General features: G+C 36.0%; 1 protein-coding gene across 8 annotated transcripts in view; it reads left to right on the top strand.

Moving 5' to 3' along the window:
• The window catches only part of BIRC6 (baculoviral IAP repeat containing 6), a 170,579-nt gene that overhangs the window by 36,040 nt on the left and 114,727 nt on the right, over positions 1-19,812 (top strand). For 4 of the 8 annotated variants that reach the window (XM_056486486.1, XM_056486493.1, XM_056486494.1 and 1 more), the window contains exons 12-24: positions 235-460; positions 4,804-4,964; positions 7,765-7,896; positions 9,111-9,242; positions 9,495-9,673; positions 10,144-10,274; positions 11,047-11,208; positions 11,315-11,446; positions 11,717-11,814; positions 13,010-13,157; positions 17,654-17,787; positions 18,874-19,020; positions 19,529-19,716. In XM_056486486.1, the coding sequence (XP_056342461.1) occupies positions 235-460; positions 4,804-4,964; positions 7,765-7,896; positions 9,111-9,242; positions 9,495-9,673; positions 10,144-10,274; positions 11,047-11,208; positions 11,315-11,446; positions 11,717-11,814; positions 13,010-13,157; positions 17,654-17,787; positions 18,874-19,020; positions 19,529-19,716 (1,970 nt within the window). The remainder of the gene's footprint in view (positions 1-234; positions 461-4,803; positions 4,965-7,764; positions 7,897-9,110; positions 9,243-9,494; positions 9,674-10,143; positions 10,275-11,046; positions 11,209-11,314; positions 11,447-11,716; positions 11,815-13,009; positions 13,158-17,653; positions 17,788-18,873; positions 19,021-19,528; positions 19,717-19,812) is intronic. The other 4 variants (XM_056486491.1, XM_056486490.1, XM_056486489.1 and 1 more) reach the window with 4 other exon arrangements.

Below are 19,812 nucleotides of genomic sequence, written 5' to 3'. Positions count from 1 at the left end.
GGGATGTTTGGTTGTTGTGTCGGGGGTTTTGTAGTTGTTTTTTGTTGTTGTTTGTTTAGGGTGATGCTTTTGGAGGGGGAGGGAGTTTATTATTATTCTTTTTTAACTAAAAAACCTTCAAATGACTGTTCATTTTACCTCTAGCAGTTCTGATATATTTTGAACTATTTTTTAATATGATGGGCTGGAAAAAATATCTATGGAGTAATTAATGTATGTGCTGTAATTATTCAGGAGTTGATCTTTTGGTGGACCAGCCATTCTCCCTCGAGACACTGACATCCCTGGTGGAACTGACCCGTTTTGAGACCTTGACACCACGGTTTTCAGCCACTGTCCCTCCCTGTTGGGTGGAGGTCCAGCAGGAGCAGCAGCAAAGGCGGCACCCTCAGCACCTGCACCAGCAGCACCACGGGGATGCAGCTCAGCACACTCGGACTTGGAAGCTACAGACAGACAGGTACGTAGGGGAACAGTGCATGAGTGCATTGATTAGCTGGCTGGTGTAGCTGTATAACCACACATTTCATGCAGTTTAATTGCTTTTAACTGGTGTACAAGTTAAAGAACATGTGTTTTCAAAGATGGTAATCCCCATTTGGCAGTTTGCATTATAGGTGTTGGTGAGATTGCCAGAGGCATTTTAGCGAACCTTGAAACAACTTGAAAAGTCATGTTTTGAATTGGTGGATTTTTATTTGCCAAATATAGTCATTACATTACAGAATAAGACAAGCACATTTGCCAGAATCAGAGGTATTCTTGAGAGTTTCTGTGAAAGTCTGATTCACCCTTCTTATGTATACACACATTCTTAGTACATTATTTAATCAGAAATTGCAAACTGTGGGTGCCAGTGTGACTTATTAGTTGTCCTAAATGAAATCGTATTGTAATTTACATTAAAATATGAAGGTGGAATCTGGTTTTATTTCTATTCAAGTTAAATCATTGTATATGAGACATTTGAGCCACTCCAGAGCCCTAGTAGTACTAAAGTTTAGTATTCTCATTGAAATGAACTGCACCAACATGGTATGTGTAGCAGGACTTCATTTTTTACACATGACATGAGAACTTGAAATTCCTCTGGGCTCCTAAATACAACTACAGCAGTGTTGCAGTCTGCTTGAAGGATTGCTTAAAATCTACGTGAAGTGGCTTTGTTTAGTTTTTTTGTGAAAAATGCTTGGGGAAGCAAAATGTAGATGGAAGTTGGGATTTTTTTTTTTTTATTAAAGGATGTGCATAAGATTCTACAGGATCTTTTGGGTCCGACTGCTACACAGCTGTTCCACTGATGTGTAACATTTGGGTTGTCATGTAGACTTGAAGTAGCCATAGAGTGAAAATAATGAAATGGCTGAAGTGTGCTAGGGAAGCTAGGGGTCATATGTGGGGCAAAAAAAGCATGTCATGTAAACAACTGAAAGATAGCACGTGATAATGAAGCATTCCAGGTGGGAAAACACATAATAGATGCAGGCATTTCCCGGGCTGACACATAACAGGAGCTTTAAATAAATGTTCATAAGTTACAGTTGAAAACTTGCAGTGCATTATAGGCTTTAAAGCCTTTATTTATCTTGTGGTTTTACGTTGTGTAAGTTAAGTATTCTGTATTTAGCAAGTGGAAGGGAGGTGGTTCCTTACAAAATAACTTGCAGTTAAAACTATTGATTATCCAAATGTGTTCAGCAACAGCTGGAAAATAAAAAAAAACTATCAATGTGAAGTTACAAGGAAGCAAGCAGTGAAGGTAATAGCTGTTAATTGGAAGGGGGGAAGTGGAAAATTAGCTTATGAATATTGTTTCATTAGAGGAAAAGAATTATGCCTGCTGCTGAATAAAACAGGGCTGTAAAGAGGAAAAGTTAGAAGTTTTGGTTTGGTACTGGAAATCTTTGACAGCTACTATGTGACTCATGATGAAAATTATTAAATTACAGTGTCTTTGTTCTTAGGGTAGAATCTTAAGATTGAAAGCCATGTTAGCTCTTAATTAAAAGTTATCTGGGAAGAAGATTTTTGATTTCTGGATTATTTTTTTGGTCGTTAATATGAGGTTCCTTTTATCTGCTTTTTGAGTGCCTCATACTGATACCTATCATGATGTGGGATTACAGTGTTGGATGAGTAATGCAATTTGCTATGGTAATTCTTTTGTTTCTCAAATAGAAAGATATAACTCTGTAACTGTATTTTAGAAAACGGCATTATATTACAGTCCTACTTTGTTGTCATTTTAAAAAGACTGTGCAACAAAAAAAACAGAAAAGCAGAATTTGGTATACTCTGTGAATTATCTAAATGCCAGTCCTCTTGGGTGTAATGTAACTGAAATGTTAAATGAGGTTAATTCTTTTAAAAGAGAGGTACATGATTTCCTAATATGCATGGATGAAACAATGACATCTGAGTTTCCTGACTTTATCTCAAATTTATGTAGGATGTAGTCATTTTACAGAGACATATTTGAAAATATATGAAAGAAGGAAGAGCTAGATACTGATGTTCTTTACAGTGTTTAACCTCTGGAAATTGCTTTTCAGTTCAAAGTTCAGTTGCAGTGAAAGATCAGACAATAAGATAGCCTAGAAAAGGAATGATTAAGTGTGTTGGAAAACATCTTGTGGTTGAGAATGATGGTATATTGGTGCTTAGAGTACAGTATGGATTGTATATTCTTCTTTAGAAAGATGTTATAGATTTAGAATGGTGTCAAATGGAGAAGAGTTCCTAAAAGACTTCGTATTAGATTATCAGAGAAAAGCGATATTTAGGATAAATATGCTAAGATATGAGAAAACAATAAGTAAATAAATTAACCTGTTTGCTTCTTTGAAACTTTGCACATGAATAAAGGATGTACTTAAAGCAAACTATTAAAAGAAAACTTAACTTTAAAGGGGAGTCTTTTAACTAATCAGAGAGTTAGATTGTGAAGTTCATTGTCAGAGGTATAACAAGATCTCTTAACTACTGGATTACTGTGAGACCTTCATGGAGATTCTTTATTCTGTACATGCCTATTGAGCATGTGCTGCTCAAATTTGTCGAAAATAGATTTCTGGGGTAGACAAATAACTGTTGTAATTCATTATGACTGTGTGCATTGTATGAAACACAAAGACTACAAAAGACTGGTGCAGACAAAGTGGTTTATTATTCATTTCCAGGTTTGTACCAGATCCTTTAATTAAAACTGGATGAACAGAATATTACTTTGTGTTTCAGATGTCTGGCTTCGCTGAGTGTCTTATTTAGTCCATGCTTTGCATGATATGAAAAACCACCCCCAAACCTCTCTCTGTTTGGCACTAGATTATGTATTCTCCAAGCTAGAGGAAAGGCATGAGTGATTCTAAATATTGAGTGTTACAGTTGCTAACAGAGATTTTAGGGTTTTTTCCCCCCAGAGCCGTGGGATAAATTTTTATTATATTTTATTTACTTACTTTCTTTGTACAGATAGCTGAAAATTCTTCACTGTTACTTCTTGAATCATAACCACACATTCTGTTCTGTCCATCTTTTGCTTCTGTTCCTCTTTCCTCTCGAAGTCTCTGCTTTTCTACACTGCTTGCTCTGAAAAGCTGGCATGCCATTTCATTGCTTGTACCTGAAATCTCTTTTAAATTGTATTACATGTGCCTGAAGGCGATCTGGCCCTCAGGTATATTACTTTAAAGAAATAAATACATTTGCACCATTCCTTAATCTATTTTAAAATGGTTTTCTGCGCAATACTCAATGTATAGCATTTTATTGAAGTTAAAATTCCTATTTGTGAATTAGATGTTAGAAAGATGCTTAAAAATATTTATAGCAGCATACTCCATTTCATAGTGTTCTCAGATATACAACTAAATAAGTATAGCAAAGTTACATTTCTAAAAATTATCTACTGCTAAATTAAGGAGATCAAGAAGTTCAGTTAGTTTAAAAAATGTACACAAACAGGACAATTGACACATAATTAATTTTATTCTCATTGCTCTTCGGTTTGAACTATTTTTTGCAAACCCCAGTGTATGAAACTATGGATCATCAAGGGGTACTTGTCTCAAGTTTATGCTTTCAGTGTAAATCAAACTTGTCTTTAAAACAAAAATGTGACTTAATAAAAGAAAGCTGCACCCTTTTGCACAGCACAGGATTCTGAGTGTGCATCTGGTAAGAAACACTTTTTATCCTGTATGAATTAGCAAGTGTGCTTTAAAAATAGTGTGAAAATAATATTTCGAGTCTCCTGTATGTTGATTTTGTACCACTGGAAAGGAACATTGGTAAATGTTAAACAATGGAAAAGGGCAACTTAAAAAAGAGATTACAAGGTAGGTACTTCTGATGATGTTATCATGCACTTCAATAATTGATAGATCTTCTTTTATTGTTGTGTTTTGTTTTTTTTATTCTTGTACTTTTTTTCGTGGAAACAAGTAACTGGTATTTCATAGTAATATGAAAATATTCATGGTAATATGAAAACAATACTGTAATAAAGGTAATAGGCAATCTTTCCACTTCTGCTTTTATGTGAACACTGCTTTTCCCTGTCGTATCAATTGGTGTTTTAACATCTTCACAAAATTAAAGTGCTTATCTTGTAAGCATGAAAACTTTTAAGTTTGAAAGACTTCTACTTCAAAAATTAATGTGGATGTCAACTAACACAAAATAAGTTTTTTTTCTTCTTGTTAAAGAGAGTATGCATAGATGCAGGATGGACTGTGTGATACTGCCTGCATGACTGGAATTTTCTCTGCACACCTGGGTCATTGTTTTCTGTTTTCCTGACAGCAACAGCTGGGACGAGCATGTCTTTGAACTGGTTCTACCAAAAGCCTGTATGGTTGGACATGTGGACTTCAAATTTGTTTTGAATTCGAACATCACAAACATTCCCCAGATTCAAGTGACTTTACTGAAAAATAAAGCTCCAGGCTTAGGAAAAGTCAATGGTAAGAAACACTAGGATGTCTTTCAAAACATTATTTATTTTCTCAAACTCATTTTTCTCTGTGATGTATATCAGAAAAATTACTTGTAATTGTATAAGTATTTTACTGATTTGCTCTGTTTCTTAGTATCATGGGCTCTTTTCAGTTATCATGCTTGAATGTAAACTGGGGAGACAAACTGGGTAAACAGTTTCAAAATCTTGACATTTATACAAATAAAAGTACATAGCTCAAAAAGAGTGAACTCAATTATAATTTTGTAATTAATGAATCCTACAGTCATTAAAAATAAGTTGTCAATTGTAAATCATCCTCGAGCCTGACTGATTAGACAAATAATGCTCTTTTAAGGTTTTGATAGATTAAAAAAATAGACTCAATTATTCCAAGTCACAGAAGGAGATGAAAAAATGTGAGAAAATAGCAAGACTTTTCATGATGGAAGTAAAAAATTCCATGGCTTCCTTGGGAATTCTCCCATCATTTATCTCATTAACTAAGCTATGTGAAAGCTGCAGTATGATTTCACCTTTTATTCCTTGCAGCTTTGACAGAGTAGACCAAAGTTAGGAATGCTCTTGCCTTGGGAAGACTCCTAACTGGACTCTGCATCTTACTAGCTCTCAGGGAACCTGTGAGGGGGTAGCATAAATTGAAGAGTCAGTTCTTTGATGTGAAAGTGCCTCCACTGGGATTTTCCTGTGGTGAGAGCATTTGTTTCATATCCTGCTGCCTTGTCTGCTAGGAGTGGAAGGTATTACATGCTGCACCTCCTTCTATTGAGGCATTAATTGCTTATCTTTATCCGGTCACCTCTTTTTCAAATGCTTCTGAGAGCTTGCTATTTTAGAGAAATCTTTCTGTCAGATATTATTAAATTGCTTGCTGGATATAAAATGTGTTGAGGGAAACAGCAAGCATGATCATAAAAGCCCTTTTTTCCCTCTTTTCCTATTTTTTTAAAATTGCTAAGTAACACCATCCCACTTAAACACAAGACTAATGGCTGTAAATTTCAAAAAGGAATATAGACATTTCATAGATCATTAACATGCTTTCATAAAACTTCACTCTGTAGCATCCCCCAGTGTTTAACAACAAAAAATGTGTGCTGGAGATGCTCCCTTAAATACTGTAAACTGGCTGTTACCCAAGAACAAAATACTCTAGCATAGTAATATTTTTTGAGAAAAGCCTATTCTTTTAGGGTTCAAGATGGTTTAGATTTAACAGAAGTGCTAGCTGTGACTGCAGGACAGCAGTCAACAGGTGTTCTTTCAGTTTCTTCATTTTTTTTTTAATCCTTGCTGTAAAACCTTAATTTTAACATGCAGAAGTAATTTGTTCTATCAAAGAAAAAAACAGAACAGATTGTCCGTGTTTCTCTCCTGAATGGAACCTGCTTTGTTTTCAGCATGATTTCAGTCCATTTGCAGATATGGATGTCAGAATTAATCTAAAAATCTTCACCTATGGAACAAAACAGTAGAAGAAAAGCTTAACTCTTTTCCTTAATGCTTCAGTTTTAAACACTTCTGAGCAAACAGTTCCATGAGTTGTTAATTCCTTGGAGACATTTGATTTAGCTGTGAACTAAATTGCCAGAGCTCTCTGAATGCTTTTCAGCAGAGCATACTGATCAAAAGACATGACAGAGCTCTTCCAGAAGATATAATTTCACTTCCTTACATGCAGTATACTGGAATTTGCTTTTTTCTGTTACAAGGTAGAAAAGGCATCAGATGGGGGAGTCACTCAGTCTGGAAGGCACTGGGGAATGTGAGAACACCTGCAAGGCAGCCTTGGAAAAGTCTTTTTTCTTTTTTATTCAGTAGCGTTGGAGATCCACAACTAACCAACATCTTCTCCAAGTGTAGCTGCATTGCAGTTGTTTCCTTTCCTTTTTCAATTTTTTGAGTTTTGGAAAAGGACTTCAGTGACATTTGCCTTTTTTCTGTGCACTGTTGAATAAAATAATAGAACACTAATGATTTCATTATAAGGAAAGACAAAGCTAGACAATTTATATCTATGATAGATCTTAACCAAAATGTTCTAGCTCTAGGGAGAAGTAATATTCAACATTTTTGATGACTCTTAGAAATGTATAAAACCTCAGACTGAAATTCAATTAACTCCCCCACAACTTCTCTCCATCCATGGGGAGAGAAAGGAACTAAAATTTTAAGATAATGAGATGTAGAGAAGATGTGCAGGGCAGAGTTTATTCAGTCTTTTTTTTTTTTTGTATGACAGGAGCCCTGGAAACAGTTAAATATGTAGTGTGTAGTAATGGGAAGGCCAGAGGCATAATTCTTCGGTTGGGAACTAATGGTTTTGGTCTGGCAGTTAATTCACTGTATATGCTTCTTGTTAATTTGCTTGTATGTCCTCTTCATCTATAATTCATGTGATCCATTTAATTGGAAAAAGGGCTGTGTTTAAGTATTACCAAAATAATGTTTGATGTTCAGCAGGAAAAATTCAGTTATTTTAAGTTTAAATTAGCAAACTTTCAGTACTGGAGTCTAATTGCTTAGGAGTAATCTGCATTTGGTTATTGGGGGAAAAGGAGTTGGGCAGTATTAAAACAAAACAGGCTCTTTACAGGTCATTCAGAAATACTATTCTTTAAACTATTTGCCGCAGCTTCAATCTATATAAAAAACATGTCTTTGTATACTTGTGGGTTTGTATTAGAAATATTGCTGTGAGCAATGATTTTGCTATGAAAACTACCACTTCTGTTTTTCCTAAGCCTTGAATAGTGTTTGAAATCATGCTAATATTTTACTTCCAGAAGCAGCAGTAGATAGACAGATCACATTTCCTTTATCTCCAGCTCATAATATTGAAATGGAGAGAAATGGAAAACCAGGACTGGTGGAATTCAGTGAAGAAATGCAGTATATGGATGTAGAGGAGCCACAATGTAAGTTTTATTGATCTGGTTATACTTCAGTTAAAATAGGACCTTGCTTTTTTCTTCTTTTATTGATGAATTTGATACCCTCATCAAAAATTTCTCAGACTAATTTGTCAGTTGTCTTCAGAGTTATTTTTCTCTCTGGTTTGTTTGCTCTATCGGTTGAAAGTTCAACACACACTGAAAATGTCCTAAACTACTAGAGAGGTTTGGTGCTTACAAGTAGATAAATGTTTATTTGAGGTTGATATGACACCTTTCTAACTTAAATTGCTAGCCTGTTTCAGCAGTATTTTACTTTGTTTTTTGGCTAGTTTTAATATAGTTTTTATTTGCATATCTGGTTTTTGTAGAGATTGCTGCAGTAAACAAAATACATAAGGAGCAGGACATAAAGAATTCATAACTAGGCCACATCACACTGACTGTGCCTGTTTTTGTAACTTTTTTTTTTAACTAGCACTCTTCTGCAAAATGTCTTAGACTGTGGAAGGCAATGAGTGGGTCTGAGCGAAGAGAGTTGAAGACTAAAATCTGACACTTAGACTGACTCTGTTCTAGAGCAGTGATTCTTTTTCTCAGTCCTTTCAACAGTCTTTCTTCACACCTCCTTGTCTCTCATGAATCAGGCTTATCTAGAGCATGACTGTCATGGTCCTTTCCAACCCAAACTGTTTTATGATTCTATGACTCCAAGAGAGGAGGGATTACAAAGGATAAAGGGGAAGGATCAAATAGGTGTTAAAAGTGTTGAAAGGAGTTAATTCATGCTGAGGAAGGAGCAGCAGATGAGTGAAGAAGATATCAATAATTTGTGTATCCCATGGGAGAAACAAAGCCATCCTTGTTTTAAATTTATTATTAGTTTTGTTTTCTTTTTAAACAGCCTGGTCATGTTTAGTAATGACCCAGTAACATACAGTGGCTCTGTATATATTGGTTCTTTATTTCATCAGTTGTGTATTTTTTGGCTTTTATGAGCCAGTCAACATATCTATTAATCCATATAATGCAACTGAAAATGGTTTTAAAGCTGTCATTTACCTTAATTGATTTCACTGGAAAATATCTAAAAGTGAGCTTCAAGTCATTTTTTATGTAAAGTTGTATGTATTCAGTGATCAGAGTTTGACATGGTGCATTTTTAATCCATGCAAATGATCAGATTTTGTGACTTGATTATGGCTAATTCAGCTCCATATTACTCATGTTTTTGTAAGGTCTTAGATTGTGTCCATTTCTGGAGGAGCACAAGGAAGATATACTTTGTGGTCCAGTATGGCTGGCTACTGGACTTGATCTATCAGGACATGCTGGAATGTTGACACTAACGAGTCCAAAGCTCGTTAAAGGTAAACCAGTTTATTATGCTATTTGCGTGAAGCCTGTGTGACTGAAGTGCATCTCATACTTCTTTAGCCAGACATAGGTTTGTTATTTATTTTTACATTGACAAATTTTGCTGTATAACAGTATAGTAAGTTGCTGTTTCAGGAGGATGATAAACTACTGTAATTAACATGGTTGATCTGTTCTGTTTACAACTTGCACTCTGTTTAAACTGTGCAAATTCTCCCCCCTCCCTTTTTCTTCTCTGCTTTTAGGCATGGCTGGTGGCAAGTATCGTTCATTTTTAATTCATGTCAAAGCAGTGAATGACAGAGGAACAGAAGAAATCTGCAATGGTGGCATTAGACCAGTGGTTAGAATACCTCCTCTAAAACCTCAGACGAACAAGGGCCATTCACTTGCTTCATTGTTGGCAAAAGTTGCAGCAGGCAAGGTACTGAATAGCCAAGGAAGTGTGTTAGTTGTAGACTTGGTATGTTCATGTCATCTGAAAACAAAACAGCTGTTAGCAGAATTAAGATCTGTTAAAAACTACTTTCTAAAGAGATGACACTGTGTTGACACCTTCAAGAATTAGAGTTCAACATTTCTAAGTTGTTTCTTTAGTGCAGATTTAATTGAAAAGGTCTGTTTTGCCACTTGCACATTCTGAACACTTGCTTTTGAAAATTCTGTTTCCTTGAGTATTTTCAGTTTGTTAACAGGTCTTATCCTTCTGTGAAGATGTGAGTGTGCATGTGTATTGTTCTATATTAAAGCAGTTATTGAATTAAAATGGCTTATTTTGGTACAATGCTCAAGCTGATAGATTTTAGCAAACTACTTGCCTTTTACTGAACTAGGTATAAAGATAATCTGAACCAGTGTGATTCATGAATGTTATTTTTTTTCCAAAAATATAAGGAAAAGCCATCTAGCAAAATCGAAGCCACTACTTCTTCAAGAAAATCGGATAATCTGCGAGGTTGTGACTTACTTCAAGAAGTCTCTGTAACAATTCGAAGATTTAAAAAAACTTCAATTTCAAAGGAAAGGTTAGTGTTTTTTAATTCTGGATAAATATTAGCTTTAGTTACACTTCTCATAAAAAACTTGGTTCTTGAAATAGCTCAGGTCAAGATAATGTTTCAAGTTGTCATTTCATAAGCTTATTTTATATGGAAAATCCTGTAAATTGCAAGTAAGAGGGCACTGTGCTGTGGAAGTTGTGGTAGAATAATGGTATGCATGAAAATACGTGTTGAGTGGGTTTTTTTGCCTGACTTCAAAAGGCAAATGTAACTAAGTTTTCTTGGTAAAAGCATCTTCCCTTTCTATTTCCACATTGCCTTGTTTATTACAGCAGAAATTATATTTGTCAGAAAGTTTAGGATCAAATTTAGCTAACAAAGAAGTTGAAGTTTTTTGTTTGGTACTGCAGACCTAGATGCAGGTAATACAGTATTTGAAATCTATTACGAGCTGCTACCCTACAGTGGTGGCACTGACTGTAACGGGCATAAAGAGGTCAACAAGGCTGCACAGAGGTATGTGCAAACAGTTGATAGGAGTTCTCTAGATGGTGAAAGTTTATTTAGGTTTAGAAGTTGCTAAACAAGTTAATAAGGGGGGAAAAATCTTCATAGAAGCTTACGAAATGTATTTTAATGTAGGAGGTTCTATAAGCAGAAAGTATTGCATATGCTTGTGTACTGCTTTTGCTTCCATCTAGGATTCTCTTTTTTGCTGCTCCTAAGACAGGATGCAAAGCTGGAGAATGGCCATATTGGATAATTCTGTGTTTTCTTTCATTCCACTCCTCCCTAGAGTTCAACGGTGTGCCATGTTACAGTTTTCAGAGTTCCATGAGAAGCTTCTCACCACTCTTTGCAAGAAGACAGAGGATGGTCTGACTACAGAGCATGCTCAGAGTCTTGTACTCGACACACTTTGTTGGTTGGCCGGAGTGTATTCAAATGGCCCTGGCAGGTAAGGGAGGAATTATGTTCAAATTATCATGGCTATTTCTTAGTATCAGTTTGGTTTAAAAAATAGTTTTACATAATTCTCTAAAGTGTGCAACTTATTTTCACAGCTCAAAGGAGGGAAATGACAGTTTACTTTCTAAAACACGTCAGTGCATCTCTGATATTATACGTGTTTGCTTCTTTGAAGCTGGGCGGAGCATAGCTCACAAATGTGCACGATTTCTTGCCCTATGCATCAGGTCAGTGCTAATTATTTGCATATATTTTTGTTTGTTTCTGTTTTATGTGTATTTGGGGGATTTGCATACATTCTGAACTGAAAATCGTGTTTGTTACTGTTTGACATTGAATTCATAAAGCAACAAAATCTGGTAGGTATACTGTTCAGGAAATATGTGTTTAGGCTTTGACTGCAAAGAACATCAGTCTTTCAGCTTCATCTTCTGGAGAAGATTTCATCCTTCATTCTTACTTTCTTAAATGTCAAAGTGCCTGTGTTTTTTTTGTAGCAATGGCAGGTGTGACCCAAGTCAGCAAGGGTTTGGATCAGTTCTTCTAAAAGCTTTACTCAACAATATGCCCCTTTTACCTGCTGCTGCCACAGGTGGTACGTATGCAATATTTGATCATAAACATGCATGGTACATCTGTTGTTTGTTGAGTTGTATTGGACTCTCTTGTGAAATTTTAGTGAGATAATTGTCAGTTAGTACAAAACGCTCCGTGGAGTGGTCTAATCATGAAGTATACATTTGCAGTTAGTGGAATTTTAAGCAAATAAACTTGCTTAAACCGGAGTGTGATGGCTGACATTTTTGGAAGGGCTTAAGTAAGTTTTCTAAGAATTCTGAAAGGTGTTTAGCAACAACAGATTCTGTTGACATAAGTGGCAGTCAGAGTAGTCTGTTATTTTTTATAGTTAGGAGATAGCCAGGAAATTTGGCTGTCGAAATTATGTCCAACTAACTAGCAGTCCACTTCTGATTCTTCTGCACCACAAGGAAATTTTAACCAAATTAAATTTCTTCCTTATCTATATTGCTGTGTAACGGTCTGTTAGTACCTTGTTGAAGCATCTGGAGTGCCAGATGGAATGCGAAGATTACTTCACCCTTGTATTCTGGGTGTCCAGGCCTGCTTTTCACACCAGGACATTGTTGAATTGTTTCTATCTTGGCATCACCAATGGGTCTTGCAGAAAAATTAGTTTGCATTCCAAAAGTCTTGTTGTACTATCACTCAGGTCAAAACACTCTAAACAGTGCTACAGAGGGTATGGAATGCATTAGGGAGGGAAGGAGGAGGAGGAAGCTGAGATTTGTGTTTCTGAACCACTGTGCTGTGCTCCCAGAACTGATTTGTATGGAAGCAGTGCCTCCAGCAAATACAGGTTAAGAAGACAGCAAGCAGAACCACAGGATGAAAGGAGGAAAAGAGTTGTCTCTGGAGTATGGCTTGGCTCTGGTGGGATTGGACCCCCTAGCAAAGCACCTTAATATACATCACGAGCATTTTGTTGTTGTGAGCAGAGCAATGAAAGAAGTGTGCAAAGCTCTCTCTTGGGAATTTTTCCTTCAATTATGTGCTACTTAATAAGAGAATTGGAAGTACTTGTAGAAAGTTATGATTATAGAATGATTAATAATTTAAGTCTTTCAAGAAATGGAGAGGGGTAGAATATCTCCTAGTCTGTATTCAGTAGCCATTAGATAATTACCACTTCCATTGATTATCCTTCAAAGTATGCTTTCTCAGTGAAAAATTTATATCGTGTTTCACCTGAAATATTTTTTTTAATGCAGGATCTGTGTATTGGTATTTTGTATTGCTGAACTATGTAAAAGATGAAGATTTGGCAGGATGCAGTACAGCTTGTGCATCATTGCTGACTGCGGTGTCCCGGCAGCTGCAGGATCGCCTAACACCGATGGAAGCGTTGCTGCAAACAAGGTACTGAGAAATGTGGTTGTTGTAAACTTAAAAACAAGCCTAAGAACTGTCTAATGCCATCCTTTGGTGTTCTGAAAAAGGCTGTGTGTTACACTTTGCTGTATTTGTTTGATCAAGTGTTAATTTGTTGAAGTTCTGGAAAACAGTTTTAAGTGTGCGAAATTAAAGTTGAATTTAATTGCAATCTCACATTTTCAAACAGCAAATGTGTATGTGGTGTTTGAAGTCTGTCCAATCCTGAAGTTAGTATTTATGATTTTTAGTGTAAGGACTAACAAAGCATGTCCTGTTCTGACTCTTGGAAGGAATTAAGTATACTGCATAGTTTCAGTTTGGCATAGTTCTTCACAAAACTATAGTCTTTTTGTAGGTTGATCATACATTTAATATATTTCTTCCAAAGGCCACATTCTAAGTGTAGAGACCTGGAGTAATGTACTGGGAATGCAGGTTCTTCTTTTAAATTACGTATCAATGTAATATAGGACTGTGATGTAACATCTTTTACATATTGAGCTGATTGGCCATTTCAACAAAAAGGAAATTTCTGATGGTTCAGTTGTGTTCAGTTTCCAAACCTGCATTACAGTGAAAGAAAATTTCTGCTGTTTGACATCTCTTTCAGTTGTGGTTTGGGTGCAAGAGTTTTCCTCAAAGTCAAGCAAGATCAAAGTAGAAAAGGTTTGGTGGAGGTTAGTTCAGAATTTTCAGGTAAAATTGAAAATTTAATAGAAAATGTAGTAAGGGAAGATGTAGAGGAGGGAAGGATATCTGTTTGATTTTTGGGTTTGTTTTTAAAGAACTGTCATTCCAAAATATATCATAAAAACTTAGTCTCAGGTGTTGCATTTGGATCCTTATCCTGCTGTCTACTGCATTCCTCTGCTTGGTTGTTAATTTATTTCACTATCTGTAGTCCTTACAGTTGATTAGAAGACTTATGCCAACTATAGAAATAGGATCTGGAAAAACTGAGAATTTTAAAAATAAAGTGACTTACACCAAATGGAGGAGAAAAATATGAAAATTACACTTGACATGAGAATGGCACCTTTCTGTGAGAATCGAGTTGTTCCTTCATATAAATTGCTTCCAAGTGCTTTCTTTAAACAGCATATGTAAAATAGCTTTTCCTCCTTTCCAGCTGCCCACTTTAGAATTTGATATATGTGATATTTCTGATCACCTTGTGGTGAGCACAGCTGTCTGCATGGCAAGGGAAAATATCAAGTGAGCCTGTTCTTGGTGTCCTTCAAGCTTGGATTTTCTGAATGTTTCTAGATGGTGTTTTACTGATTTTCTTCTTGAAACTTAATTTGCTTTCTCTTTTAGCTCCATAGCCCTGTAGGTAGTTTAAGAGTAGCAGCAAATCCCTTATTTGATTACAATAGCTTGTTGCATCTAAGGTGTAGCTTAGGGTGAATGAGCAGGAAAGGCCTTTGCAGGGTTTACAAAGATGTTTATTTTAGCCACGCATGAATTCAGAGTTCAGGGAACAAAGGCGAGGCTTCTTGGGTGGGTCTAGGTTTTGTACATGGGATGAGCAGGCGGGAAGGGCCTCAGGGACCAATTACTAAGAGATACGGGGGTCCTACAAGGGAAGGGCTAAGGCAAAGGACCAACAGGAAATTAGGATGGGAGTGACCAAAAGGTTAACGGACAGGGAAAGGGGCTAGGCTTGACTCAGGGAACAGAACAGGGGTTGCATTCCTTAGTTGGGAAAACTTATCTGGGTTTCCACAATAGCTCTCTAGCAAGGACTGACTATTGCTTGATTTTGTTTACTAATTCAAGCAAATTTTGTGGGCCTTTCTTTCATATGTCTATGGATGACAGAATACCATCATTTTTGGATTTTGGTTTTTGTGTTTGTTTTTTTTTGGGTTTTTTTTTTTTTTTTTTTTGGAAGAGAAATTAGTAGGCAGCCATAGCTTTCCCCTTTTTCCCTTTCCTTTCCCCAAGTTGTGTTGCATCTTTTTTTTGTCTACATTTGTGTTGCAGAGTTTATACTATTGTGTTTTTCCTCTTCATCACTGGTCCCAGGTGCAATAGCCTAACATCTGGCAATCAGCTAAAAGCAGATGTCTAATTAATGGATCTGCACATTCATGGGAGAGTAATACTCATTTTACTATCATGTGTTGCAATAAATCAAGTAAAACTTGAGAGGGTAAGGCCAGTAGGGTGTGTTACATGATTTGCAGTTCATAAAACAACAAAAAAGGATTTTTAGGTAGGATTTTCGGCTGTCTTACAAAAAAAAAGGTTGTTTTTTGTCTCTGGCAAATGTGAAAATATTTCTCCAGCCTGTTCTTGAAAGTACCAGATTCATGCAGTCGTGGAATTAAATTATTCTAAATATTGTAAGGTGTTACATGGTTTAATTATTGTTATCGTTAGCACTTGAACTGTCTCCTGCTCTCATCTAATGTGAAAACTCCCCTGCTGCAGTTAAAGCCTTTTAGTGCTTGTGTCCAGATGCTTTTATTCTAAACAAATTCTATATGTCTGGAGTGTTTTTGTATCTTCATTGTATTCTCCAGATCTGTAGTCATTCTTAAAGTATTTCCTTCTGGTTCTTTGGTCCTTGTCTTCCTCATATTGTGATACACAAAATTTTACACATTATTCCAGTTGAGGGCTCTGATGAAGGAAGTAGAAGAGGTATTTTGCATAGCTTATGTTTATTACCACACAGATGACTAAGGTGATTGAGTTTTTACATGATGTTCTTGATTTAGTCTTTGATTTTTACTGATGTACCTTCTACATCCTTTTGTGAAAATGATTGCTAATGAAGCCTAAAACTGTGAACCTGATCGTTCCTGAAGAACAGGTAAAAGGCACTGTGCTTGTTGAAATAAATCTGGGTTGGACAGAATAAATCAAACCCTCTGCAGTATGCTCAAATTCTGATTCTACTTTACAGTGCTCTTGCAGAGTTTTGACTTTATCACCTGCTTACTTAATAAATCAAACTCTTTATTTCAGACATACAAGTAATCAGTGTTAGTGTTGAGCTGACCTGATTTATTGAATGTTTAAATCTGATGTCTAAAGCAGGCTGTGAAGGTACTGCACTGAGTTTTGTCAGAGCATTTTTGTGTTTTAGTAGCCACTCAACAGGAGCATGTTGTCTTGGCTGGTGCACGAAAAAAAGGTCAGGCAGCAATCTTGTCAGATGTGCAGTATGCACTGATCCTGTCTAATGCATGCTTGTAAAGAGTGACCTATCTATCCTGTGTTGTTCTGAAGTTATTTTACATTTACTGCCTTGTAAGTAACTAGGTTGGGAAATGTAATGTTAAATGGGTTGATCTGTAATTCTCAGATGATCTGCCCTTTTGTAAGATTGTTCATCATTTTGTGATAATTACAATCACAGTATTATGTGGCCAAAAGCACTGCTAATGTGGAAACATTTTAACAATCAGAGAAGTCTAGAATCTGTTTTTACCTTATTGCTGGTGTTGTATTCACGTAGACATTTACACTTTTGTGATTGATCAAAAAAGACATTTAAACATTCCAGCCTTCTCAGCATGTTGGAGGTTTTTGCCTCATCTGGTAAAGAGAAACTGCTCAGAGGCAGAGGGAAAAGGGGGTGGAAGAACTTACTGCCCTTGCTATTTGTGGAAATATTTCAGATTTCTTCTGTCTCTAGCCAATGTGCAGAGTGTTATGTTTCTTACTTTCGTACCTACACAGATGCATTCTTTCTTTCTACTCTGGCTTAGTAATTTGGCCTGATTTCCATTTTTTTTTCCTCTTTTCAGTTGCTCATAACAGGTATTGGTAAACACTTAAAAAAAACCAACCCAAAACAAAAAACCTCACTTCCAAACAAAAACAAAGCCACAAATGAACCAAAAACCCCACTGATTTTGATACTACATTAGAATTTCCTTTTTCTTGGCTTATAAAACCCTAATTGATTTGGGACCACTTTGAATTATGGTCATGTTTTTTCCCCTCCAGCACTGCCAGAGTAAATGTTACAAGTTCTTTTTCTGTTGAGGTATTTATCACAAGCGTTGATTGGTATGCCTGGCAGCATTTCCTTTTTTAATTCTTACTTCAGCTGGAAGAACAAGCTGAGTTGGAATTTCTTCTGCTGTTTTGAAACAGTACCACGTTTTTATTGACTTCAGACTAATGTCTCATTTACCACGTGCAGGAGTGTGTCTTGCCATGGCTCATTGTGTAAGACTTGTAGTTCCATTTTCCATGTCCAATGTGATTGTGTGTGTCATGTTTCCAGGACAGTATTACATCTTGAAAACTCTTCAGTTTCTTAGCATTACAAGCTGTTTGAAAATGCCATTGAATAAGTTGTTTTAATGAAATATAGGCAAGTGATAATTTCTAAGATATGTCGACTGAACAGAATAGTTTGGAGTATAATAAATCCTGATGGTAAAATACTTGGCTTTTTACTGTAAATAATTTTATATAAGTTCTTATTGTGTGAATGATGCTGTTTATCTTATTTACAGATATGGATTATATAGTTCGCCTTTTGATCCAGTTCTGTTTGACTTGGAAATATGTGGCTCTTCTTGTAAAAATGTGTACAACAGCAGTATTGGCGTACAGTCAGATGAAATTGATTTGTCTGATGTTCTATCAGGTATGTATGTTTAGTAGTGATTGATTGTGACAGAATTGGTAAATCTCTATTATAGTGTTTTCTTTTTGTGAAGATGTGGTTTTATACTTTCCAGCCAAGATGAAGTCCATGGTATTCTCTTACTCATGGTATCTTTTACATTTCCTATGGCCTTAGGGCAACAAGAAAAAGCCTCTTTCTGGAATCTCTTATTTTCTCATCCTGTAGAATATCTCAGGATAGAGATTAGACAGATTGGCTGCTCTCATACCCTGAGTCAGTCATTTAGGAATCATCTGTCACCTCTTTCAAGTAACTTCATTGACTTGTGGTATTATTCATTTAGGCTAGCAACACTCACATAGGCAGAGAAACCTAAATGGAATTTTCTGAAGTTGGGAAGCTGCCATGTGGTATTCCTCTACTTAAATATGAAGGTTTAATGAGGTGTTTTTTCTGATTTAGAGGAGGTAAAACACCTTAAAAGCATATTTGCATTTGTCTTCTCAGGTTAATTCATAAGTGAATCTTTAGGCCCTGCAATGTTCCAAAGAATTTTTACATGTCAGGAAATTCCATTCATAGGAAGGGCATTCATCAGTCATAGTGACCCCTTTCCTTCTCTTGTATTTTGCAGTCTTTCTCCTTCTATTCCTTCCTCCATACATCTGTAAATTTGTTTGGATCTTGATTAATAGTCTAGGTTTTATACTAAATTCGTGTATGATCTTAGTTGATCTGACAGTTTTTTCCTCTTCCTTTCCAGTAATATCAATATATTTTTGGAAGCTAATTTGCTTTCAGTGTAGAAAGAATAGAGCATCCATATATAATTTCTTTCTGGAATTAAGAAGGTTATACTATGCTTCTGTCACAGTTGACAGTTTGACTTATTAATATACTGTCTTCAGGTTTGACAGCATTATCATTTTAAAAATACTTCCATTTATGTTGAGGAATAGTGATAGTGTTAAGATCTTTCTTCTACAACAGGAACTAATAAAATATGTGCATTATATTTAGTTGTCCCTTTTTACACTTTGTGACTTGAAATGTCATTATCCAGAAAACATTGGCTGACTTTGGAGATACATGTTTCTCTTTCAGGCAATGGGAAAATAAGTAGCTGTGCAGCTGCTGAAGGTAGTTTTACTTCCCTTACTGGACTTCTGGAAGTTGAACCTCTGCACTTTACCTGTGTTTCAACAAGTGATGGAACTAGAATAGAAAGGGACGATGCAAGTACGTTTACTGGTATATACAATTTTTCATTTTTTCTACTTAGTATAGTTCCACAATACATTTTTAATTGAACATAATGTTACTGTTTGGCAAACTGATTGTTAAAATGTTTTGTCTGTGGTTTGTTTTTTCTTAATAATAACTTTTCTTAAATAATTTCTGTGAAGTTAAACTTCTTGGATCTTAGCAAACGTATTGGATTTAAAAAATATTAATTTGAATCCATTTGTTTTTATTGGAGAGTATATTGTATGAGCTTGCATCTTTACCTTACAACCTTTTGTGTTGGAAGAATTCCAGAGCAATAGGTGGCTTTTCTGTAATCCAAGTGTTGCATGTATAACCAATGTGCATAGTCTATAAACTATATACTTCGTAATTCAAGATACCTTGTAGCAAGAACTGGATAAAAAGATATTTCTCTTGTTTTTACATCACTCTGAACAATTAATGAGGAATTAAAGGTGGGTTTTATAATTTCTACATCCATGTTTTGTTTTGTTTGTTTGTTTCATGCCAGTGAGTACCTTTGGGGTTACCCCAGCAGTTGGTGGCCTCTCTTCTGGAACAGTTGGGGAAGCCTCGACAGCACTGAGTTCAGCAGCCCAGGTAGCTTTGCAGTCTCTCTCTCATGCAATGGCCTCAGCCGAGCAACAGCTCCAGGTGCTGCAAGAGAAACAGCAGCAGCTTTTGAAGCTTCAGCAACAGGTTGGAGGCTATTTGGCTCTTTTTAGTGCTGTATCTAAACTTCGAAAGCTGAGAAAGTAGTTGCAGAGCTAGTTGTCGTTTTTTCCTCCAGAGTGT

The sequence above is a fragment of the Oenanthe melanoleuca genome, chromosome 3, assembly GCF_029582105.1.
Source record: "Oenanthe melanoleuca isolate GR-GAL-2019-014 chromosome 3, OMel1.0, whole genome shotgun sequence".
NCBI classification, from domain to species: domain Eukaryota; kingdom Metazoa; phylum Chordata; class Aves; order Passeriformes; family Muscicapidae; genus Oenanthe; species Oenanthe melanoleuca.
Note: the sequence above shows the minus strand (reverse complement) of the source record. Positions and strands in the feature narration are given on the sequence as shown.